The sequence below is a fragment of the Carcharodon carcharias genome, chromosome 5 (assembly GCF_017639515.1).
Source record: "Carcharodon carcharias isolate sCarCar2 chromosome 5, sCarCar2.pri, whole genome shotgun sequence".
Taxonomy (NCBI): domain Eukaryota; kingdom Metazoa; phylum Chordata; class Chondrichthyes; order Lamniformes; family Lamnidae; genus Carcharodon; species Carcharodon carcharias.
The window spans coordinates 118,078,266-118,102,654 of NC_054471.1; the positions used below are offsets into that span (position 1 = coordinate 118,078,266).

General features: G+C 46.1%; 1 protein-coding gene across 1 annotated transcript; it reads left to right on the plus strand.

The window, feature by feature from the left end:
- Positions 1-22,054: 22,054 nt before the first annotated feature.
- On the plus strand, positions 22,055-24,387 carry LOC121277743 (putative GPI-anchored protein pfl2). The gene is made up of 7 exons (XM_041187382.1): positions 22,055-22,284; positions 22,680-22,699; positions 22,797-23,180; positions 23,388-23,493; positions 23,577-23,635; positions 23,742-23,910; positions 24,141-24,387. Exons 1-7 carry the CDS (start codon positions 22,055-22,057, stop codon positions 24,385-24,387), a joined length of 1,215 nt encoding a protein of 404 aa, XP_041043316.1.
- The last annotated feature ends 2 nt before the right edge of the window (positions 24,388-24,389 follow it).

Consider the following 24,389-nt stretch of genomic DNA (forward strand, 5'->3'; position numbering starts at 1 on the left):
CTCCTCAGCCCCCTCCCATGGCACCTTCCCATGCAACTGCAGAACGTGCAACACCTGCCCCTTTACTTCCCCTCTCCTCACCGCCCAAAGGCCCAAACACTCCTTTCAAGTGAAGCAGTATTTCACTTGCACTTCCCTCAACTTAGTCTACTGCATTCGTTGCTCCCAATGCAGTTTCCTCTTTGGAGAAACCAAACGCAGACTGGGTGACCGCTTTGCAGAACACCTTCGGTCCGTCCGCAAGCATTATCCAGACCTCCCTGTCGCTTGCCATTTCAACACTCCACCCTGCTCTCTTGCCCACATGTCTGTCCTTGGCTTGCTGCTTTGTTCCAGTGAAGCCCAATGCAAACTGGAGGAACAGCACCTCATCTTCCGACTAGGCACTTTACAGCCTTCCGGACTGAATATTGAGTTCAACAATTTTAAGTCATGAACTCTCACCTCCATCCCCACCCCCCTCCCGTTTCTTCCCCCTCCTTTTTGTTTTTTCCAACAATTTATATAGATTTTTCTTTTCCCATCTATTTCCATTATTTTTAAATGTATTTCCAGCCATTGTTTATTTCTACCTTTTAGTATTCCTCCACTCCCACTAGAGCTATCTGTACCTTGTCTGTCCTGCCTTCTACTCTTAATTAGCACATTCCTTTAGATAATATCACCACCTTCAACACCTCTTTGTTCTTTTGCCTGTGACAGCTTTTGGTTATCTCTACCTACTACTGGCTGCTTGTCCCAACAACACCCCCCCGCAACCGCAAACCCCCCCCCCACCCCCACCGCCACCACTTAAACCAGCTTATATTTCACCCCTTTCCTATTTTTACTTAGTTGTGTTGAAGGGTCATGAGGACTCGAAATGTCAACTGTGCTCTCCTCCGCCGATGCTGCCAGACCTGCTGAGTTTTTCCAGGCATTTCTGTTTCTGTTTTTATTTTGGATTTCCAGCATCTGCAGTTTTTTGCTTTTATTTTGAAGTGCAGCTTGTTGTCATACAAGCTCAGATTGGTGTCATCATGATTATAGATACCAATGTGCAAAGGGGTTTGCAGGGTTCATAGCAATCCAGCAATCTGTCCTCCAGCAGATTAATCGGACTGCTGGGGTACTACCTTGGGGGTTATGGGGCTGATGGGGTTGTCGGGTGATAATGGGCACATGCAGCATGAACCCTCCAGCCCAAGGCTCCTCTAAGCTGCGTGCCTGCACGACTGCACTACAGACCATCATATGCCGCGCACTTAATTATTGTAGCTGCACACTCCTCAGTGACCGCAAGGCCCAGCCTTTAAGTAATAAATGAAAAAATAACCTCTCACATAAAGCACTCCCTCAACCAATTGATCAAGATTCTTTCCATAATTATTTATAAATGATTTATTAATTTATTGTATTAAAATCTAATAATCCCAGTTAGTATTCCCTTGGGGTGCAATCTCATATCTACAGAGCAGGAATATTACTTTATTTTATTGTTTGTTATAAGCCGATCAATCAGGCTGCTTTGTCCTGGATGGTGATGATTCATTTTAAAAAAAGCGCAGAGAGTGGCGGAGACTTCCGTTTAAAAAGAATGAGACTTCATAAAGAGACACAAAAGGGGGGGAGGACGAGATTTGTGAGTGACAGGTGAGTAAACACTTTGCATAAAGTTTAAGGTATGTCATTGCAGCTCGACCATGTGGAATGTTCATCCTGTGGGATGTGAGAAGTCATGCAGGCACAAAGTGCCCTCAATGACTACATCTACAGGAAGTGTCACCAGCTGCAGAAACTTGAGATCCAGATTGTGGAACCTGAGTGGAGGCTGGAGTCACTGTGGTGCACCCGCAAGGCTGAGGATTATGTGGATAGCACATTTGGAGAGGTGGTCACACCGCAGCTAAGAAGTAGACAGGCAGAGAAGGAATGGGTGACCACCAGAGTAAGAGAAACAAGCAGGCAGTGCAGGGATCTCCTGAGGCTATCTCGCACTCTAAATGCTTTTCCATTTTGTATACTGGTGAGCAAGATGGTTGCTCAGAGGACTGTAGCAGAGGACTGTTCGTGGCACCATGAGTGGCTCAGCTGCATGGGAGGAGAGGTGGAAGAGTGAGAATGCTGTCATGGTAGGAGATTCTATAGTTAGAGGAGCAGACTGGCATTTCTGCGGCTGTAGACGTGATTCCAGGGTGGTATATTGCCTCCCTGGTGCCAGGGTCAAGGACGTCACAGGGCAGCTGCAGGACATTCTTTTGGGAAGGACGAGCAGCCAGAGGTTGTGGTCCACATTGGGGCCAATGACATAGGCAGGAAAAGGGATGAGGTCCTGAAAACAGATTTTAGGGAGTTAGGAAGGAAATTAAAAAGCATGGCCTCAAGAGCAGTAATCTCAGGATTACTCCCAGTGGCATGTGCTAGTGAGCATAAGAATAGGAAAATTGAGCAGTTCAATATGTGGCTGAGGAAATGGAGTAAGAGGGAGGGCTTTAGAGTTCAGAGGCATTGGGACAGGTTCTGGGGCAGGTGGTACATGTACAAGAAGGACGGGTTACAACTTAACAGGACTGGGACTATTGTCCTAGTGGGAGGTTTGCTAGTGCTGTTGGGAAGAGTTTAAACTAGATTGGCAGGGGGATGGGAATCTAAGGGGAAATTCAGAGTGAAGAGGAGAAAAACTGGCAGTGGGAAGTATTAACTGATAAGGAGGATATATCAGAGAGTAGTATCAAGGTAAATAGAATACTTGGCAAGTTTGATAGAACTAGAGAAAGCTATGGTAAGTCATTAGATGGGATCAGAGCAAGGGGGAAAGTTAAAATGTCTAAATGAGGAATACTGTGCATGTATGTGAATGCACAGAGTGTGGTTAATAAGATTGGTGAACTACAGGCACAGACAAATGGAAATATGATATTATTGCTATAACAGAGACTTGGCTCAAAGAAGGGTTGGACTGGGCGTTAAATATTCCTGCATATAAGGTATTTAGGAGAGACAGGAAAGGAAGAAAAGGGGTGAAGTGGCAGCATTGATTAAGGATGGTATTACACTACTGGAGAGAGAGGATGTTCCAGAGGGGTCAAAGATGGAATCTCCCTGGCTAGAGGTGAGGAATGAAAAAAGTGCCACCTACTAGCGGAATGGATGTAGAGAAGCAAATTTCCAAAGAAATTACAGAGAGGAGCAAAAATTATAGAACAATTATAATTGGGGACTTCAATTATCCAAATATAGCTTGGAATGGGAATAGCGCTAAGAGAAATGAAGAGCGAGAGTTCCTGGAGTGTGTTCAAGATAATTACCTGCAGCAGTATGTTTCCGGTATGAGCGAGCAGGCACTATTGGCCCAAGTGGATCAAATAACAGTGGGAAAGCATTTAGGGGACAGTGACCATTGTTTTATGAGTTGGCCATGGAGAAGGACAAGGAACAACCCAGAGCAGGGATAATTAATTGGGGGACTGCCAACTTCGATGGGATGAGAATGCATGAGTTCAGTAAGTTAGAATCAAGTGTTGGTGGAAAATATGGTGGCTGAACAATGGGATATCTTTAAAGAGATAGTATTGTAAGCAATATCAAGGTATATTCCCTTGAAGGAGAAAGGTGGGACAAATAAATCCAGAGAGCCCTGGACGATGAGAGAGATAGAGGTGAAGATGAAAAAGAAGTACACGTCTGACGGATGTCAGGTGGAAAATACAATGGAGAATCAGGCTGAATGTAGAAGGACCGGGGGGAAGTGAAAAAAAACTAATCAGAAAAGCAAGGAGAGAGCATGAAAGGAGACTAGCAGCTAATGGAATAAAATGAGAGAGAAACTAAGGATGGTGCAGGAACAAAGGGACCTCGATGTATTTGTACATAAGTCATTGAAGGTGGTAGGGCATGTTGAGAGCAGTTAATAAAGCATATGGTATCCTGTTTTATTAATAGGGGCATTGAATACAAGAGCAAGGAGGTCATGTTGAACTTGTATAAGACACCAGTTAGGCCTCACCTGGAGTGCTGCACCCAGTTATGGGCGCCATATTTGAGGAAGGATGTGAAGGTATTGGAGAAATTGCAGAGGAGATTCAGGTGATAAAGAACTGTAGCTATGAGGATAGATTGAAGAGGTTGGGTCTGTTTTCCTTGGAGAAAAGGAGGCTGAGGGGAGACTTGATAAAGGTATTCAAGATCTTGAGCGATATGGGCAGAGTAAATAGTGAGAAACTGTTCCCACTCAAGGGCACAGATTCACAATAATGGGAAAAAAGGAGTAGAAGCGATGTGAGGAAAACTTTTTTTTGCCCAGAGGGTGGTTGGAGTCTGGAACAAACTTCTTGAGAGGGGGTGGAGGCAGGTTCGACTGAGGTATTCAGAAGGGAATTGGATTGCTATCTGAAAAGAAATAATGTGCAGGGCTACAGGGATAAGGCAGGAGAGTGGGGTTAGGTAGAATACTCTTTCAGAGTCAGTGCAGATTCAATGGGCTGAATGGCCTTCTTTTGCACTGTAAAGATTGTGTGATTCTTCATGCAAGTGCAGAGTATTCCATCACATTCCTGACTTGTGACTTTTAGATGGTGGATGAGCTTTGGGAGTCAGGAGATGAGTTACTTTCAACAGAACTTTTAGCCTTTGGCCTGCTCTTGTAAGCCACAATATTTCTATGACTAGTTCAGTTTCTGTTCAATGGTGACCTCGAAAATGTTGATGTGGTTTTCAACGTGATAATGCTATTGAATATTAAGGAGAGATGGTTAACTTCCTTCGTGTGACATGAATATTACTTGCCACTTATGAACCCAAGCCCGATTGTTGTCAAGTCTTGCTGCATGTGGTCATGGATTGCTTCAGCATTTGAGGAGTTGTAAATGGTACTGAATATTGTGCAATCATCAGCGTACATCCCCACTTCTGACCTTATGTTGTTGAGGTGGTCATTGATGAAGCAGCTGAAGATTGGGACATTAACTTGAGGAATTCCTACAGTGATGTCCTGGGGCTAAGCTGAATGGCCTCCAACAACAACTGTCCTTCTTTGTGGTATGACTCCACCCAGTAGAGAGTTTTCTCCCCTGATTTCCATTGACTTCAATTTTGCTAGAATTTCTTCTTGCCAAACTCAGCCTAACTGTGCATTGATGTCAAGTGCTGTCACTTTCACATCATCTCTGGAATTCAGTTCTTCTGCCTATGCCAGGGCCGATAATGTAATGAGGTTCACATATTGATTCAGTATTAACCAGAACAATGTGAATAACTCCACTGCTCTTCTTTAAATTAGTGCCATGGGATCTTTTATACCTACCTGAGATGGTAGCTGGAACCTCAGTTGAATATCTTATCAGCACAGCACTCCCTTAGTACTGCACTGAAGTGCCAACTTTGATTTTTGTTCTCAAGTCCTGGAGTGGGACTCACAATCCTCTGACACAGAGGCAAGAGAGCAACCAATTAAGTCATTGTTGACACCAAGGAGGATAGAACAGGGTACTTTTGAAATGGTGAAAAGCTAAAAACAATGTAGGTGAAAAGAGATGTGGCCATCAAGGTACATAGATCATTAAAATGTCACGAGTAGGTCCAGAAAATAATCAAAAACCTAATGGAATGCTGGCCTTTATCCTGGAGGACAAGAACACAAATTAAATCTTTCTGCAGCAAAACAAAGCCCTGATTAGGCCACACTTGAAATACTGTGCAGAATCGTCCAAGATTTGCACTAAGTGCGCTATTGTTTTACCCGCCGCCCGCGATGGCAGGCTTTCACACCATATGCATTCCTGGGAAACATGCTGTTTCTACGGTGGGCAGGCTCTCATTCGCCCACCTGCCACCACCTCGCCGCTTCATCACACTGGGCGCCATATTTAAAGTCTAGCCGCATGCAAACATCTCAGTGCTTCCAGCCCATGACTGGTGAAGGGAAGATGTCCACGAAGGGCAAAGACTGCGGCTCCCAGGTTCAACGACACATCACTGGAATGCCATTTAGATGCTGTGGAATCCCGCGAGGATGTCATCTACTCCCACTCAGGCCACAGGATGGGCAGCAGCATGACCAACCAGGCTTGGGAGGTGATGGCACTGGTGGTCAGTGCCAACGCCCTTCAAATGAGGACAACCACCCAGTGCCGCAAGTGGATGAATGATCCCTTCTCTTCCGCCAGGGTAAGTCACTCTTCTCATCACACTCACAAACCCATCACACATCCAAAGGGCCCTCACTCACTGCCAGTTCAAGGGATATCACCATTCACTCTTTCACACACACCTTCATGGTCCTCATCCTGTACATGGGACCACTCACCACCCTCATATGCCAGGCATGCTAGCATCTGGCCTGGCAGAAGTCCTGCTTGCACTCTCTCCACCTCTATTCATGCAGGATAAGCTGACACACAACAAGAGAGAGAGGTCGCAGACCAGTAGAGGAATGCCTAAAATCAAGGTCCTCACGGACTTTGAAAACGGAGTCATCCAGCCGGAGGATCTGGACCATTCCTGAGCCAGTGGTGATGTCAGTGAGGACCCCAGCAATGCAACATCCGGCAGACAACCATGCTGTGAGTTATGTTGTCCTTTTTCACAGGCCACTGCCATGCACAAATTATATCCCCTGGATTTGGCAGGCACATCTGGGAAACAGCCGTTAGAATCCATGACTCAGGGCCTCCAATCAAGCCCTGAAGAAACCTCTGAAGACGAATCTGGACACGCCCTCCTTGAAGTCCGGTCACAGCATCCACCCACACCCTCCACCAGCGCAGAGTCACACACCTCAGTGGGACCTAGCTTTAGAGTAGCCTCGGGATCACAATCTGGTGAGCATATCACACTTTCTGATCCACAACAGGCAACGGCAGGGACTTCCCTGATGTCCGGCACTTGGAGGACCACTGAGGCAAGAAATTTGCTGAGTCCAAGTCAGATGACGAGTCTCTGGACTCGGTCATGTCACAGTTGCTGGATCTGCAAAGGCAAGCTCGGGAACATCAGGAAGGGTGTCCACTGCACTCCTCAGATTGCAATGCATGATGGAGGAGTCCATCCACCTTCACTCTGAGGTGTGCCAATGCACCAAGTTCAACACTGGTAGGATGGTGGCCACCATGGAGACCTTGGTCCAGTACGTTGCTCCTGTGATGCTGTGCAGGCTCAACTCCATCGCTGATGCCATAGCAGTGAGAGGGGTGCCAGGCAGCTCAATCTCACTCCAGCTATCCCCTTCTCCTCAATGGGTCATCCTGGGACCTTGGGCACTCATAGGGAGGAGCATCAGCAGGTGCACAGCCCAGGGCCATCCACCCAAGTGACTCTGGGTGTGTCCAGCTCTTCCAAATCCCCTATGCCTGTGACCTTAGCAGCTCCAGCTTCACAGGTTGAGGAGGGTGCCATTGCCACACAGTAGGACCCTGAAAGCAGGCTGGGGCCCTCTAGTTCTCGGCCCTCCAGAGGATGCCAGCCGAGGTCATCACAGACAGAGAGTCGCAGTCAGCAGGTTGCCACCACCTGCTGTGGATGTCAGGGGAGCACCAAGACGTAACAGCAGCATTAGGAAAGTTAAGAAGAAGGAGTTGCCCATCCTGGGCATGGGCATTCATCACTAGTACATACTATTGTCAATAAACTCCCAAGAATGTCTCTCTGCCTGTGGCTCCTTGTTCTGATGAACAGTGTTCTTTTCACTCAGATGTGAAACCTTTTTTCACAAGATAAAGGCAGGTGTCTCAGTCCAGGGCCTCTTCCCTGTGCTTTGTACAGCATTCAGACCAAAGTGATGGTCCAGCCTCACACTCCTTGGACAAATTAGTGATGCCTACACCTCGGTGGCGTTTGTCATTGCTGCCATCACAGAGTTCCGTCTATATGCTCTCAGCACTTTAAAGTGGGGCTGGCCCCCATCTCTTCAGCATCTGTGACCAGTGATGCTGTGCTTCCCAAGGGCTCAAGTGCTGAAGGCGGACAAAGGATCAGATGCTTCGAAAATTTCATAGCTGTGTCTCTATGAGATGACCCTGATCACAGTGAGCTGCCCTCAGCCAGACTGGAGTCAGACATTCCCAGAGGCTATGTGAAGATTTATGGAGTGTCCTCACCGCACGTCGTCATCATCCTCCACAAATCTAGCAGCTATGAGGGTCTTCTGAGTGCATCTGCCTCGTCTAACCAGTGCGAGGGCCTCATCCCCTACACCATCGCCTTAGAGGACCTCCTCACTCTTATCCTCATTGGCGTCCTCATTGGAGGAGACCTCCAGCTCCTCCATCTCCTCCTCAGCCAGCTCATCTCCCTGTTGCAGCACCAGGTTGTAAAGGGCGCAGCAGATGAAGATGATGTGTGACACCCTCCGTGGACTATATTGCAGGGCTCCACCAGACCGGTCCAGGCCCTGGAACTTCATCTTCAGCATCCCGATGGTCTGCTCCACCAAGTTGAGAGCTGCTGCATCCTGAGGCCGCTGCACAGGTTTCATCAGCCATGGCCTCTATGGGTAGCCCATGTCCCCCAGGAGCCAACACTGCAGCTTCTGTGGAGTCTGGAAGCCTGCAGGGATCTATGACTGACTGAGATGTTGGAGTCATGCACACTCACTGGAAACCATGCACACAACTGCTGGATGGGTTTCTAGTGGTCCCACACCAGCTGCACATTCAGCAAGTGGAACCCCTTGTGGTTGATTTAGTTGTGTGTTGTGATGGAGATTTAGGCACCACGTAAGTGCAGTCGATGGTACCCTGCACCTGTGGGAAACCTGAGGTCTGGGCAAATCCAATGACTCTTGCATCAAGGCTGTCCTGGCCCTGGGTGAAATGCACAAAGTTGCGTGCCCTCGCAAAGATGACATCCATGACCTCATGGACACAGTTGTGGGTGGAGGCTTGTGATAGCCCACAGAGGTCACCTGAAAGGAGCATCTGGCATAGAAATTGAGCACCACAGTCACTTTCACAGTCACTGGCAGTGGATAAGCTATCTGGGGAGTTGGTGATGTAGTGGTATTGTCACTGAACTAGTAATGCAGAGACCCAGGGCAATGCTCCGTGGACCTGGGTTCAAATCCCTGGCAGATGGTGAAATTCAAATTCATTAAAAGTTTGATGATAACCATGAAACCATTGCCGATTGTTGTAAAAACCCATCTGGTTCACTGATGCCTTTAGGGAAGGAAATCTGCTGTCCTTAGTTAGTCTGGCCTAGATATGACTCCAGACACAGTAATGTGGTTGACTCACTGAACAAGGGCAATTAGGGATGGGCGATAAATGCTGACCTAGCCAGTGATGCCCACATCCCATGAACAAATACATTTTTAAAAATGTGTGGTGCCAAATCCTGCAGCAGCTGGCAGATGTGACCTACCAGTTCCCTAGACATGCGCAGTCTTTGACGACACTCGTTCTCGGTCACCTGCAGGATTGAAAGGTGACGTCTATAAACCCTGGATGTCGCTAGGCTCTGATCAGCGATGGCTCGCTGTGGCTCTTTGGTGGCATGTGCAGGAGCCCCAGCTGCCCCTTCTTCCTGAGGGTGCTGTTCCTCCGTCTGTGCAGCCAGATGCCTCAGTCACTCTCTTCTCCATCGTCTTTGCCCTCAGTACGCCACGAGGCATACAGCTACTTCACCAGGCTCCATGATCCTGATCCACTCCTCCTGCAGGATGAAAGAGAGAGACACATGGTTAGCATGGGTATTAACAGCCTGTCCTCGTTAAGTATGAAGGCCTCTTAACACTCCCCAGAGAGTGCTGGCCACCACTTGGATGGCCAGAGACTAGTGCGCTGCATGGCTGCCCGAAACCTCACCCACCTCCATTCCACTCTGCCCGACCGATCAGCAGCAGCTTTGCCCATTGGACTGCAGGCTGTGCTCTCAGCTCAGGCGCAGGCATTCTCCTAACCCGCGCTGCAAGTCTGCACTGTTAGCTTGAACCATGGGAGACACTGGTCCAAACCAGGATGATGGCATTGCAAGGAGCTGTGAGCGCCTCCACCAGTGACTGCTCAATGGCCAGCTTTAACAAGGAGATTGTACAATGTGCCCAGTTGTCCAACTGTTCTGCAGTTCACTAAAACTCTCATGACTTTACAATCTGTGCCAGGCAGGCAAAAAGCTTTAGAGCACCTGATGGCACTTTGATGCCTCTGCGTTGCTTGATAGGGCAGATAAGCTAGAAACCCAACTCCAGTTATATCAATGTGGCTGTGCCCGAACCGTCTCAGCTACAGAGGAATGGTTTGCTAATGAGACAAAAATGGGCAGGGTTGTGAGTTGTGAGGAGGATGCAAGGAGGTTTCAGGGCGATTTAGGCAAGTTGTGTGTGTGGGCAAACACATGGCAGATGCAGTATAACGTGGATAAATGTGACATTATAGGTTTAAGTGTGAAAAAGAGAAAGGCAGAGTATTATTTAAATGGTGATATGTTGGGAAATGTGGATGTACAAAGGAATCTAGGTGTCCTTGTGCACCAGTTAATGAAAGTAAACAGGCAGGTGCAGCAAGCAATTCGGAAGGCAAATGGTATGTTGGCCTTCATTGCAAGACGATTTGAGTTCAGAGTAGGGATGTCTTACTGCTGTTATACAGGGCCTTGGTGAGACCACACCTGGAGTATTGCGTGCAATTTTGATCTCCGTACCTAAGAAAGGATATACTTGTCATAGTGGGAGTGCAGCGAAGGTTCACTAAGCTGATACTGGGGATGGCAGGACTGCCGTATGAGGAGAGATTGGTTCAACAGGACCTGTATTCACTAGAGTTTAGAAGAATGAGAGGGGATCTGATTGAAACTTATAAAATTCTAACAGTCAAGCTGGATGCATGGAGGCTGTTTCCCCTGGTTGGAGAGTCTACAACCAGGGGCCCACAATCTCAGGATATGGGGTGGGCTATATAGGATTGAGATGGGGAAAAATTTCTTCGCTCAGAATTCTCTACCACAGAAGGCTGTGGAGGCCGGATCACTGAGTATATTCAGGAAAGAAATTGATAATTTTTTGGATATTAAGGGCATCAAGAGGCATGGAGTGAAAGCAGGAATATGGCGTTGATATAGAGGATCAGCCATGATCATATTGAATGGTGGAGCAGGCTTGAAGGGCTGAATGGCCTACTCCTGCTCCTAGTTTCTATGTTTCTATTTTTATACAGGTTTTCCAAATGTGTGATCACTTCTTTCACCCACACTTCCTACCTGCCCACCCCAAATGTTTGTGCACAGTATTCAATGGCAGGGCCCACCCTCGATCACGAATTGGTTTCACACTGTTGTGAAACCGATTGCACCATATTGTCTGTTTATGCCACCGAACATGCCTGGCTCCGACGGGTACAGAAAATCCTGGCCACTGTGAGCTGTTCAGGGCACTGTACCTCAGGAATGATATATTGGCCTCAGAGAGTGTGCAGTGTGGATAATTGGAATGATACCTGGATTCCATGGGTTAAATTACAAGGAAACGTTACACAAACTAATGTAATAGTCCATGGAATTTAGAAGGTAAAAGGGTGATTTGATCAAAGTTTTCAACATATTAAGAAAGATAGATTGGGTAGCTAGAAAGAAACTATTTTCAGTTATACGAGTTTCGGAGGCATATTCGAAAAGTTAGAACCAGACATTTCAAAAATTAAATTAGGAAACATTTCTACACACGCAGAGTGGTAGTACATTGGAACTCTCTTCTGTAAATGACAACTGATTGACTGTTAATTTTAAATCTGAGATTAATTGATTTGTGGTCTCTCAGATATTAAAGGATTTGGAGCAAGAATGGGTATGTGGAGTTTGGTTACAAATCAGCCATGACGTCATTGAATGTTGGGACAGACTTGATGGGCTAAATTGCCAATTCCTGTTCCTATGTTCCTGTCATTGTAACAATAGTAAAAGCTAAACAGTTTCACTGTCATCATTACAACCACAAAATCTGGACTATTATACATTATGTATATTAAATATAACAGAAACCATGTACGTCATTTCCTATTAAATAAAACAGCCCCGTAAATAAAAGTTAAGGATTAATTAACCTCTTTTTGCTAGTTCCCTTCTCTATAATGAGGGCAAAAATGAAATAACTCCTTCAAGCTTAAAGTCGGATTTAACATTGATAAACTACATCTCTTATCAGACAATGACTGATCCTGTCCCCTTTAATAAGATGGAAGTTATACTTACAGCTTTGGCAAAGGTATTATTTTTTGTAGTTAATGTTTTTTCCATTTGCAAGTGCTTTAATGGCTATATCCAAATTGCGAAACTCTATACTTCACAAATGCCACAAGAAAAGTTATTGCCATTGATTCGTTAGCTTTGTTAAATATGTATTGAAATGGTAGGGAAAATAAATCCTTTCTATGCACATAGAAACCATGGGAGAGAAATTTGTTCATGCAGCACTGCTTCTCTGAGGGCAAGCAGCACCCCATGATGCTTCAATGAAGAAACCCATAACAGCAGCTGTCTCCTGCCAAAAAATTAATGTACACTGTGTAGCATAATTGAAGCGGCACTATGCATACTAATTTCTCCCCCGCAGCATACTGGCAATGTTTTAATTGTATGTTCATTTTTTCATCTAGCTTGTCGATATGTGAACAATGAAACTCAGTGCATATGTAATGATGGATTTACTTGGAACTCAACGCTTTGTAGTAAATACAAGTCTTGCAGTGTGAATAAAACAGGGGATCAGATATGTGACTGCATCAGGAGTGAGCCAACAGAAGGGACATACTGTGAGCTGGCATCTGTAACGACAACCCCAACACAAAGTACTGTATCCGCAACTACATCAAGAAATGCGACATTACCAACAACTGTGTCAACAACACCCTCAACCGTGTCAACAACACCCTCAGTCATGCCAACGACAACCTCAATTGTGCCAACAACATCCTCAACTGTGTCAACAACAATCTCAACTGTGTCAACACCTACAATTGTGTCAAAACCAGATACAGCTGTGTCAACAATACCCACAACTGTGGCAACAACACCATCAAACGTGTCAACAACACCCTTAACCGTGTCAACAACACTCACAGCAGTTTCAGCAACACCCTCAACTGCGTTAACAACACCCTCAACAGTGTCAACAACATCCTCATCTGTGCCAACATCCTCAACTGTGTCAACAACACCCTCAACAGTGTCAATGCCGACAAATGTGTCAAACACAGCTATGGCTGTGTCAACAATAACCTCAAATGCGGCAACAACACCATCAATCATGTCAACAACACCCTCAACTGTGCCAAAAATGCCATCAACCGTATCAATTGTGTCAACAACACCCTCAAATGTGTCAACAATACCTTCAACTGTGGCAAGACCATCAACAGTGTCAACAACATCTTCAACTGTGGCAACACCATCAACCGTGTCAACAACACCCTCAACAGTGTCAACAACACCCTCAACAGTGTCAACAACACCCTCAGCACCTACAATTGTGTCAAAAACACCCACAGCTGTGTCGACAATACACTCACCTGTGGCAACAACACCATTAACTGTGTCAACAACACCCTCAGCTGTGTCAACAACACCATCAACAGTCTCAACAATACTCTCAACTGTGTCATCAGCGTTCCCAACTGTGTCAACAACACCCTCAACTCTGTTATCAACATCCTCAGCTGAGTCAAATACATCCTCAACTGTGGCAACAACACCGTCAACTGTGGCAACAACACCCACAGCAGTTTCAACCACACGCTCAACCGTGTCAACAACACCATCAACTATGTCAATAACATCCTCAACGATGTCAGCAATGTTGACAACAGTGCCATCAACACCCTCAAATGTGTCAACAACACTCTCAACAGTGTCAACAGCATCCTTATCTGTGCCAGCAACATCTTCAACTATGCCAGCAATATCCTCAACTGTGTCAACAACACCCTCAACTGTGTCAACACCTATAGCAGTGTCAAGAACACCCTCAGCTGTCTCAACAACACCCTCAGCTGTCTCAACAACACCCTCAACAGTGTCAACAACACCCTCAACAGTGTCAACAACACCCTCAACAGTGTCAACAATACCCAGATCTGTGTTAACAACACCCTCAACTGTGTCAACAACACCCACAACTGTGTCAACAACACCCAGATCTGTGTTAACAACACCCTCAACTGTGTCAACAACACCCACAACTGTGCCAACACCCACAACAGTTTCAGCAACATCAAACGTGTCAACAACACCCTCAACTGTTTCAACAACACCCATCGCAGTGTCAACAACACCCTCAAACATGTCAACAACATCCTCAACTGAGTCAACGACATCCTCAACTGAGTCAACGACATCCTCAACTGAGTCAAAAACATCCTCAACTGAGTCAAAAACATCCTCAACTGTGGCAATAGCACCCTCAGCCGTGGCAACAGCACCCTCAACTGTGTCAACAACACCCTCAACATTGTCAAAAACATCCTCAACTGTGGCAGCAGCACCATCAACGGTGTCATCAAGACCCTCAACTGTGTCAACAACACCATTAACCATGTCAACGACACTCTCCACTGCATCATCAACTTCCTCTATTCTGTCAACATCACCCTCAACTGTGTCAACAACACCCTCAGCTGTGTCAACAACACCCTCAACCCTGTCAATAACATCATCAACTGTGTCAATAACACAATCAACCATATTAACAACACCCTCAAATGTGTCAACAACACCGTCAACTGTGTCAAGAACACCCTCAACTATGTCAGCAACACCCACAGCAGTGTCAACAACATCTTCATCTGCGCCAACAGCATCCTCAACTGTGCCAACAATATCCTCAACTGTGTCAACAACACCCTCAACCATGCCAACAACACCCTCAAACATGTCAACAACACCCTCAACAGGGTCAACACCTACAACTGTGACAAAAACATCTAAGGCTGTGTCAACATCACCCTCAATTGTGTCAAAAACACTTTCAACCATTTCAACAACACCCTCAACTGTGACAAGACCATCAATAGTGTCAACAACACCCTCAATTGTGTCAACAACACCATCAACCGTGTCAACATCACCCTCAACTGTGTTAACACTCTCAACATTGTCAACAGCATCCTCACCTGTGCCAACAACACCCTCAACCCTGTCAACAATACCCTCAACCCTGTCAACAACACCATCAACTGTGTCAATAACACCATCAACCGTGTCAACAACACCCTCAAATTTGTCGAGAACACCGTCAACTGTGTCAACAACACCCTCAACTATGTCAGCAACACCCACAGCAGTGTCAACAACATCTTCATCTGTGCCAACAACATCCTCAACTGTGCCAACAGTATCCTCAACTGTGTCAACAACACCTTCAACCATGCCAACAAAACCCGCAACAGTGTCAACACCTACAACTGTGTCAAAAACACTTACGGCTGTGTCAACATCACTCTCAACTACGGCAACAACACCCTCAACTGTGGCAAAGAGACCATCAACAGTGTCATCAACAACACCATTAACCATGTCAACAACACTCTCAACTGCGTCAACAATACCCTCGACTGTGCCAAAAACACCCACAGCAGTGTCAACCACTCCCTCAACCATGTCAACAACACTCAGGAATGTGTCAACAATGCCCTCAACTGTGTCAGCAATACCGACAACAGTGCCATCAACATCCTCAACTGTGTCAACACCATCAACAGTGTCAACAACATCCTCATCTGTGCCAACAACATCCTCATCTGTGCCAACAACATCCTCATCTGTGCCAACAACATCCTCATCTGTGCCAACAACATCTTCAACTATGTCAACAACAAACACAACCATGTCAACAAAACCCTCAACTGTGTCAAAAACACCCCCAACTGTGGTAACAGCATACTCAGCCGTATCAAGAACACCCATAGCCGTGTCAACACCATCAACCATGTTAACAACACCCTCAACTGTGTCAACAACACCCTCAACCGGGTCAACAACACCCTCAACTGTGACAACACCCTCAACAGTGTCAACAAAATACTCACCTGTGGCAAGAACACCATCAACTGTGCCAACAACACCATCAACCGTGTCAACAACACTCTCAGCTGTGTCATCAGCATCCCCAACAGTGTCAACAACATGCTCAACTGTATCAACAACAACCTCAACTATGTCATCAACATCCTTAATTGAGTCAAAAACACCCTCAACTGTGGAAACATCACCCTCAACTGTGTCAACAACACCCACAACCCTGTCAACAACATCCTCATCTGTGTCAACAACTCCCTCAACTATGTCAGCAACACCCACAGCAGTGTCAACCACACCCTCAACCCTGTTTAAAACACCATCAACAGTGTCAAAAACATCCTCAACTGTGTCAGCAACACCCACAGCAGTGTCAACCACATCCTCAACCCTGTTTAAAACACCCTCAACAGTGTCAAGAACATCCTCAACTGTGTCCACAACACCCTCAACTATGTCAGCAATACCCACAACAGTGCCAACAACACCCTCAATTGTATCAACAACACCCTCAATAGTGTCAACAACATCCTCAACAGTATCAACAAAATACTCACCTGTGGCAATAACACCAGAAACCGTGCCTACAACACCATCAACCGTGTTAACAACACTCTCAGCTGTGTCATCAGCATCCCCAACAGTGTCAACAACATCCTCAACTGTGTCAACAACAATCTCAACAGTGTCAACATCATCCTCAGCTGTGTCAACAACACCCTCAACTGTGGCAACATCCTCATCTGTGCCAACAACGTCTTCAACTTTGCCAACAATATCCTCAACTGTACAAATAAAACTCTCAACTGTGCCAACCGTATCGTCAACCACATCAACAACACCCTCAACAGTGTCAACACCTACAATTGTGTCAAAAACATCTATGGCTGTGTCAACAATAACCTCAACTGTGTCAACAACACCAGCAACAGTCTCAGCAACAGTCTCAAGTGTGTCATCAACATTATCAACTGTGTCAACAACAGCCTCAACAGTGTCAACAACAGCCTCAACAGTGTCAACAACACCCTCAGCACTGTCAACACCTACAATTGTGTCAAAAACACCTAAGGCTGTGTCAACAATACCCTCACCTGTGGCAACAACATCATCAACCGTGTCAACAACATCCTCAGCTGTGGCAACAACACCCTCAACTATGTCAGCAACACCCACAACAATGCCAACAACACCCTCAACTGTGTCAACAACACCCTCATCAGTGTCAACAACATCCTCAACAGTGTCAACATCATCCTCACCTGTGTCATCAACACCCTCAACTGTGGCAACATCCTCATCTGTGCCAACACCATCTTCAACTTTGCCAACAATATCCTCAACACTGCGAAGAAAACTCTTAACTGTGCCAACAACACTCTCAACTGTGTCAACAACACATACAGCACTGTCAAGAACACCCTCAGCCATCTCAACAACACCCTCATCAGTTTCAACACCTACAACTGTGTCAAAAACATCTATGGCTGTGTCAACAATACCCTCAACTGTGTCAACAACTCCAGCAACAGTCTCGACAACACTCTCAAGTGTGTCATCAACGTTATCAACTGTGTCAACAACACCCTCAACTGTGTCAACAACATCTTCAACTGTAGCAACAACACCTTCAACTGTAGCAACAACACCTTCAACTATGTCAATGACACTGTCAACTGTGTCATCAGCATCCTCTACTGTGTCGACAACACCCTCAACCGGGTCAACAGCACCTTCAACTGTGACAACAGCACCATCAACCGTGCCAACATCACCATCAACCCTGTCAACAACACTCTCAGCTGTGTCATCAGCATCCCCAACTGTGTCAACAACATCCTCAACTCTGTCTACCACATCCTCAACAGTGTCAACAACACCCTCAACAGTGTCAACACGTACAATTGTATCACACACACCTACGGCTTTGTCAGCAATACCCTCAACTGGGTCAACAACACCATCAACGGTGTCAATGACACTGTCAACTGTGTCATCAGCATCCCCAACTGTGTCAACAACACCCTCACCTGTGTCAACAACAACCTCAACTGTGTCATCAACATCCTCAACTGAAACAAAAACACCCTCAACTGTGGCAACAGCGCTGTCAGCAGAGTCAAAATCACCCTCAACTGTGTCAACAACACCCTCACCTGTGTCAACAACACCATCAACAGTGTCAACAACACCATCAACAGTGTCAACAACACCATCAACAGTGTCAACAAAATACTCACCTGTGGCAAGAACAGCATCAACCGTGCCAACAACATCATCAACCGTGTCAACAACACTCTCAGCTGTGTCATCAGCATCCCCAACGGTGTCAACAACACCCTCAACTATGTCAACAACAACCTCAACTGTGTCATCAACATCCTCAACTGTGTCATCAACATCCTCAACTGAGACAAAAACACCCTCAACTGTGGCAAAAACACCCTCAACTGTGGCAAAAACACCCTCAACTGTGGCAAAAACACCCTCAACTGTGGCAACAGCGTCTTCAGCTGAGTCAAAAACACACTCAACTGTGGCAACAATGCTATCAACAGTGTCAACAACATCCTCAACAGTGTCAACAACACCCTCAACTATGTCAGCAACACCCACAACAGTGCCAACAACACCCTCAACTGTGTCAACAACACCCTCAACTGTGTCAACAACACCCTCATCAGTGTCAACAACACCCTCATCAGTGTCATCAACATCCTCAACTGTGTCATCAACATCCTCAACTGAGACAAAAACATCCTCAACTGTGGAAACAACACCCTCAACGGTGTCAACAACACCCTCAACGGTGTCAACAACACACTCAGACATGCCTACAACATCCTCAACCGTGTCAACAACACCCTCAACTGTGTCAACAACACCCACAGAAGTTTCAACAGCGCCATCAGCTGAGTCAAAAACACACTCAACTGTGGCAACAACATCCTCAACAGTGTCAACAACACCCTCAACACTGTCAACAACACCCACAGCAGTGTCAACCACACCCTCAACCCTGTTTACAATGCCATCAACAGTGTCAACAACACCCTCAACTGTGGCAACAACACCGTCAACAGTGTCAACAAAATACTCACCTGTGGCAAGAACAGCATCAAACGTGCCAACATCATCAACCGTGTCAACAACACTCTCAGCTGTGTCATCAGCATCCCCAACAGTGTCAACAACACCCTCAACTATGTCAACAACAACCTCAACTGCATCATCAACATCCTCAACTGAGACAAAAACACCCTCAACTGTGGCAACAGCGTCGTCAGCTGAGTCAAAAACACACTCAACTGTGGCAACAACACCCTCCACAGTGTCAACCACATCCTCAACTCTGTTTACAATGCTATCAACAGTGTCAACAACATCCTCAATAGTGTCAACAACACCCTCAACTATGTCAGCAACACCCACAACAGTGCCAACAACACCATCAACAGTCTCAACAACACCCACAGAAGTGTCAACAGTGCCATCAGCTGAGTCAAAAACACCCTCAAATGTGGTAACAACACCCTCAACGGTTTCAACAACAGCCTCAACAGCGTCAACAACATCCTCAACAGCGTCAACAACATCCTCAACAGCGTCAACAACATCCTCAACAGCGTCAACAACATCCTCAACAGTGTCAACAATATCCTCAACTGTGGCAACAACACCACCAAACCTTTCAACAACACCCTCATCTGTATCAACAACACCTACAGCAGTGTCAACAACACCCCCAACTATTTCAACACCCAAAGTAGTTTCAGCAACACTCTCAACTGTGCCAACAACACTCTCAACTGTGTCAACAACAACTACAGCACTGTCAAGAACACCCTCAGCCATCTCAACAAAATCCTCAACTGTGGCAACAACACCATCAACCGTGTCAACAACACCCTCAACCATGTCAACAACACCCTCAACCATGTCAACAACACCCTCAACCATGTCAACAACACCCTCAACCATGTCAACAACACCCTCAACCATGTCAACAACACCCTCAACAGTATCAAAACCTACAATTGTGTCAAAAACATCTACGGCTGTGTCAACAACACCCCCAACTGTGTCAACAACACTCTCAACTGTGTCAACAACACTCTCAACCGTGTCAACAACACCATTAACAATCTCAACAACACCATCAACAGTCTCAACAACACCATCAACAGTCTCAACAACACCATCAACAGTCTCAACAACACCATCAACAGTCTCAACAACACCCACAGAAGTGTCAACAGTGCCATCAGCTGAGTCAAAAACACCCTCAAATGTGGAAACAACACCCTCAACGGTTTCAACAACACCCTCATCTGTATCAACAACACCTACAGCAGTGTCAACAACACCCCCAACTATTTCAACACCCAAAGTAGTTTCAGCAACACTCTCAACTGTGCCAACAACACTCTCAACTGTGTCAACAACACCTACAGCACCGTCAAGAACACCCTCAGCCATCTCAACAACAAACTCAACAGTGTCAACAACGCCCTCAACTGTGTCAACAACTCCCAGAGTTGTGTCAACATCACCCTCAACCGTGTCAACAACACCCTCAACTGTGCCAACACCATCAGCTGTTTCAGCAACAACATCAACCGTGTCAACTACACCCTCAACCATGCCAACAACACCCTCAACAGTGTCAACACCTACAATTGTGTCAAAAACACGTACGGCTGTGTCAACAACACCGCCAGCTGTGGCAACAACACTCTCAACCGTGTCAACAATACCCTCAACTGTGGCAACAATACCCTCCACAGTGTCAACCACATCCTCAACCCTGTTTACAATGCTATCAACAGTGTCAACAACACCCTCAACTGAATTAAAAACACCCTCAACTGTGTCAACAACACCCTCACCTGTGTCAACCACATCCTCAACCCTGTTTACAATGCTATCAACAGTGCCAACAACACCCTCAACTGTGTCAACATCACCCTCATCAGTGTCAACAACATCCTCAACAGTGTCAACAAAATACTCACCTGTGGCAACAACACCCTCAACTGTGGCAACATCCTCATCTGTGCCAACAACATCTTCAACTTTGCCAACAATATCCTCAACTGTGCGAATAAAACTCTCAACTGTGCCAACAGCACCCTCAACCATGTCAACAACACCCTCATCAGTGTCAACACCTACAACTATGTCAAAAACATCTATGGCTGTGTCAACAATACCCTCAACTGTGTCAACAACTCCAGCAACAGTCTCGACAACACTCTCAAATGTGTTATCAATATTATCAACTGTGTCAACAACATCTTCAACTGTGGCAACAACACCATCAACTATGTCAATGACACTGTCAACTGTGTCATCAGCTTCCTCTGCTGTGTTGACAACACCCTCAACCGGGTCAACAGCACCTTCAACTGTGACAACAGCACCATCAACCGTGCCAACATCACCATCAACCCTGTCAACAACACTCTCAGCTGTGTCATCAGCATCCCCAACTGTGTCAACAACACCCTCAACTGTGTCAACAATCTCAACTGTGTCATCAACATCCTCAACTGAGACAAAAGCACCCTCAACTGTGGCAACAGCACCATCAGCTGAGTCAAAAACACCATCAACAGTCTCAACAACACCCTCAACAGTCTCAACAACACCCTCAACTGTGACAACAACACCCTCAACTGTGACAACAACACCCTCAACTGTGACAACAAAATACTCAATTGTGGCAACAACACCCTCAACGGTGTCAACAACACCCACAGAAATGTCAACAGCGCCATCAACTGAGTCAGAAACACCCTCACCTGTGGCAACAACACCCACAGCAGTGTCAACAACATCCTCAACTGTGTCAACAATACCCTCAACTATGTCAGCAAAACCCAAAACAATGCCAACAGCACTCTCAACTGTGTCAACAACACCCTCAACAGTGCCAACAACATCCTCAACAGTGTCAGCAAAATACTCACCTGTGGCAACAACACCAGAAACCGTGCCTACAACACCATCAGCTGTGGCAACAACACTCTCAGTTGTGTCATCAGCATCCCCAACTGTGTCAACAACACCCTCAACCATGTCAACAACAACCTCAACAGTGTCAACAGCATCCTCAGCTGTGTCAACACCCTCAACTGTGTCAACAACACCCTCAACAGTGTCAACAAAACCCTCATCAGCATCAAAAACATCCTCAACAGCGTCAGCAACATCCTCAACAGCGTCAGCAACATCCTCAACAGCATCAACAACATCCTCAACAGCGTCAACAACATCCTCAACAGCATCAACAACATCCTTAACAGCGTCAACAACATCCTCAACTGTGGCAACAACACCATCAACCGTGTCAACAATACCCTCAACTATGTCAACAACACCCGCAACTATGTCAACAACACCCGCAACTATGTCAACAACATCCTCAACTGAGTCAAAAAAACCCTCAACTGTGGCAACAGCACCCTCAACCATGTCAACAACACCCTCAACTGTGTCAACAACACCCTCAACTGTGTCAACAACACCCTTAACCGTGTCAACACCACCCTCAACCATGTCAACAACACCCTCAACAGTACCAACACCTACAATTGTGTCAAAAACACCTACGGCTGTGTCAACAACACCCCCAACTGTGTCAACAACACTCTCAACTGTGTCAACAACACCATTAATAATCTCAACAACACCATCAACAGTCTCAACAACACCATCAACAGTCTCAACAACACCCACAGAAGTGTCAACAGTGCCATCAGCTGAGTCAAAAACACCCTCAACTGTGGTAACAACACCCTCAATGGTTTCAACAACAGCCTCAACAGCGTCAACAACATCCTCAACAGCGTCAACAACATCCTCAACAGCGTCAACAACATCCTCAATAGTGTCAACAACATCCTCAACAGTGTCAACAACACCACCAAACTTTTCAACAACACCTACAGCAGTGTCAACAACACCCTCAACTGTTTCAGCAACACCCAAAGTAGTTTCAGCAACACTCTCAACTGTGCCAACAACACTCTCAACTGTGTCAACAACACCTACAGCACCGTCAAGAACACCCTCAGCCAACTCAACAACAAATTCAACAGTGTCAACAACGCCCAGAGCTGTGTCAACATCATCCTCAACCATGTCAACAACACCCTCAACTGTGTCAACAACACCAGCAACAGTCTCAAGAACACTCTCAAGTGTGTCATCAACATTATCAACTGTGTCAACAACACCCTCAACAGTGTCAACAACACCCTCAACAGTGTCAACAACACCCTCAGTGTCAACAACACCCTCAACTGTGTCAACAACACCCTCAACTGTGTCAACACCCTCAACTGTGTCAACAACACCCTCAACTGTGTCAACAACACCCTCAACTGTGTCAGCAAAACCCTCAACAGCGTCAACAACATCCTCAACAGCGTCAACAACATCCTCAACAGCGTCAACAACATCCTCAACAGCATCAACAACATCCTCAACTGTGGCAACAACACCATCAACCGTGTCAACAACACCATCAACCGTGTCAACAACACCCTCAACCATGTCAACAACACCCTCAACCATGTCAACAACACCCTCAACAGTATCAAAACCTACAATTGTGTCAAAAACATCTACGGCTGTGTCAACAACACCCCCAACTGTGTCAACAACACTCTCAACTGTGTCAACAACACTCTCAACTGTGTCAACAACACCATCAACAGTCTCAACAACACCATCAACAGTCTCAACAACACCATCAACAGTCTCAACAACACCCACAGAAGTGTCAACAGTGCCATCAGCTGAGTCAAAAACACCCTCAACTGTGGTAACAACACCCTCAATGGTTTCAATAACAGCCTCAACAGCGTCAACAACATCCTCAACAGCGTCAACAACATCCTCAACAGCATCAACAACATCCTCAACAGTGTCAACAACACCACCAAACTTTTCAACAACACCCTCATCTGTATCAACAACACCTACAGCAGTGTCAACAACACCCTCAACTGTTTCAGCAACACCCAAAGTAGTTTCAGCAACACTCTCAACTGTGCCAACAACACTCTCAACTGTGTCAACAACACCTACAGCACTGTCAAGAACACTCTCAGCCATCTCAACAACAAACTCAACAGTGTCAACAACAAACTCAACAGTGTCAACAACAAACTCAACAGTGTCAACAACGCCCAGAGCTGTGTCAACATCATCCTCAACCATGTCAACAACACCCTCAACTGTGCCAACACCATCAGCTGTATCAGCAACAACATCAACCGTGTCAACTACACCCTCAACCATGCCAACAACACCCTCAACAGTGTCAACACCTACAATTGTGTCAAAAACACGTACGGCTGTGTCAACAACAACCTCAACTGTGTCATCAACATCCTCAACTGAGA